Raw genomic sequence first — 1,662 nt, 5'->3', positions numbered from 1 at the left:
CTGCTGCATTTAATGTTTCACTCTTTTGTCAACTACCTCGAGCCACGCTTCAGCTGCTTTACTGACTTTGCCTTTTGTAGCTTCTAACATTCTTTTTGTCAGTCATAGATTTGACGTTATGGCCTTTTCATCTTGTACTTTCTTCTGGACTCAGATTATGTAGAATAAACGTTTGAATATCAGAGTCTTCAGCTTTGGTGCAGATGTAAATTCTGTCTTCAGACTTTAGAAGTGCTTTGGAGCGTGATACCATCAGATCTTCATAGCTTTACTTCTGACTGCCATCTTCTGATGCTTTCCTGATCATGTTCTGAATTCTGCAGGACTATCTTCTGATGTCTGCCAGACCATGTTTTGATGAAGCAATCCAAATCTTCTGGGTCAGAGCTTCTGAACGCTGATTTTGTGCATACTCTTTTATACTTTTCCTGAAATGGAAAACGTGAATAATTAGAGTACCACATTCTCTTATACAAAATTCATATATAATGTTATCATCAAAACTAAGAATATTGATCAGAACATTTCTTGTTCTAACATGTCGGAGTTCGAGGCGGAGCACAAACCTCTCCGACGGCGGCAGGTAGTAAAGAATTAGCTTAATGAAAATAGATAACACCTGTATGCAGGCATAAGAACTATTCCTAACATGAAAAACCAGCATAGTTAGCATCAAATACAGCCAAAGAATCACAATCACAATTAAATCAAACCTCAGCATAAAAATCACTATCATCATTTCTGTTTTCAGGATATAGAAGAGATAATCCCTCTCAAATGTTTAAACCAAATTACACTGAAAATCAGATTTAAGTTATTTAAAAGTTTAAACCCAATCAAAGCTAACATTTCTTAAATCACACAAAATCTAAACTCAATCAATCATGCAAAATACCCAGAATGTCCTCATCCCTAAACAAATGGAACCTGCAAAAATCAAAACAAAACACAAAACCCCAATATGTTATATACAATTTCAATTCAAAATACTGCTTCAAAAATAAACACTATTCCGAAAACTTACTCTTTGTCATCAAGCTTAATTTGAGAACCACCGTACTCCGGCAAGAGAACATGGTCATCTTCCTTAACAGACACCGAAATCAAATTTCCCGATCTGTCTCTCGATCCAGGTCCAACAGCAATAACCTTTCCCGAAATAAGTTGTTTCGAAACTAGAAAATGTTCAACAACGGAATCGAAATCGATTAAGTGAAATATATAAAATGAAGAGGCGTGGATATGGCGGATGAAGGTTGTTGTGGTTTGGAGAAATAGAGATGGAAGGTGGGTGTTCGAGGATTGAAGGCTGGGTTACGTGTTGAAGATGGAGTACGCCGCAGATGAAGCTGAAGTGGCCGCGAATAAGGATGCAGCGGTGGAAACGAAGAACAAGGTTTTGGGAACGAATGAGTACGGTAAAGAATATTATGGTTTTGTAGAAAATGGCTTTTTACTTCGGTTGGGCGTGAGGCCCGATGTAACGGCCACGTTATATTAGGGTTATATGCTTTTTACCTCGGTTGGGTAATTGGACCGATATAATGAACTTTTATAACAAAAAAAGAATTATTTATCAAACTGCCGCCGTGTTTTTTATTTTTTAATCATTGGACTTTTTACATTGGTTGGGAAATTGGCCCGATGTAATGGCATTTTATA

The 1,662-nt window shown here is 37.1% G+C and overlaps 1 protein-coding gene across 1 annotated transcript; it reads right to left on the bottom strand.

Moving 5' to 3' along the window:
- Positions 1–544: 544 nt before the first annotated feature.
- LOC131624824 (10 kDa chaperonin-like) lies at positions 545–1,311 on the bottom strand (the record flags this gene model as incomplete). The annotated part of the gene is made up of 2 exons (XM_058895742.1): positions 545–927; positions 1,025–1,311. Coding segments are annotated over 2 exons (336 nt in total), but the record flags the coding sequence as incomplete, so codon positions are not given.
- Positions 1,312–1,662: the final 351 nt, after the last annotated feature.

Source organism: Vicia villosa, linkage group LG1, assembly GCF_029867415.1.
Source record: "Vicia villosa cultivar HV-30 ecotype Madison, WI linkage group LG1, Vvil1.0, whole genome shotgun sequence".
In the NCBI taxonomy this organism is placed as follows: Eukaryota; Viridiplantae; Streptophyta; class Magnoliopsida; order Fabales; family Fabaceae; genus Vicia; species Vicia villosa.
The sequence above is the reverse complement of the archived record's forward strand: the minus strand, read 5'-3'. Positions and strand labels throughout refer to the sequence as shown.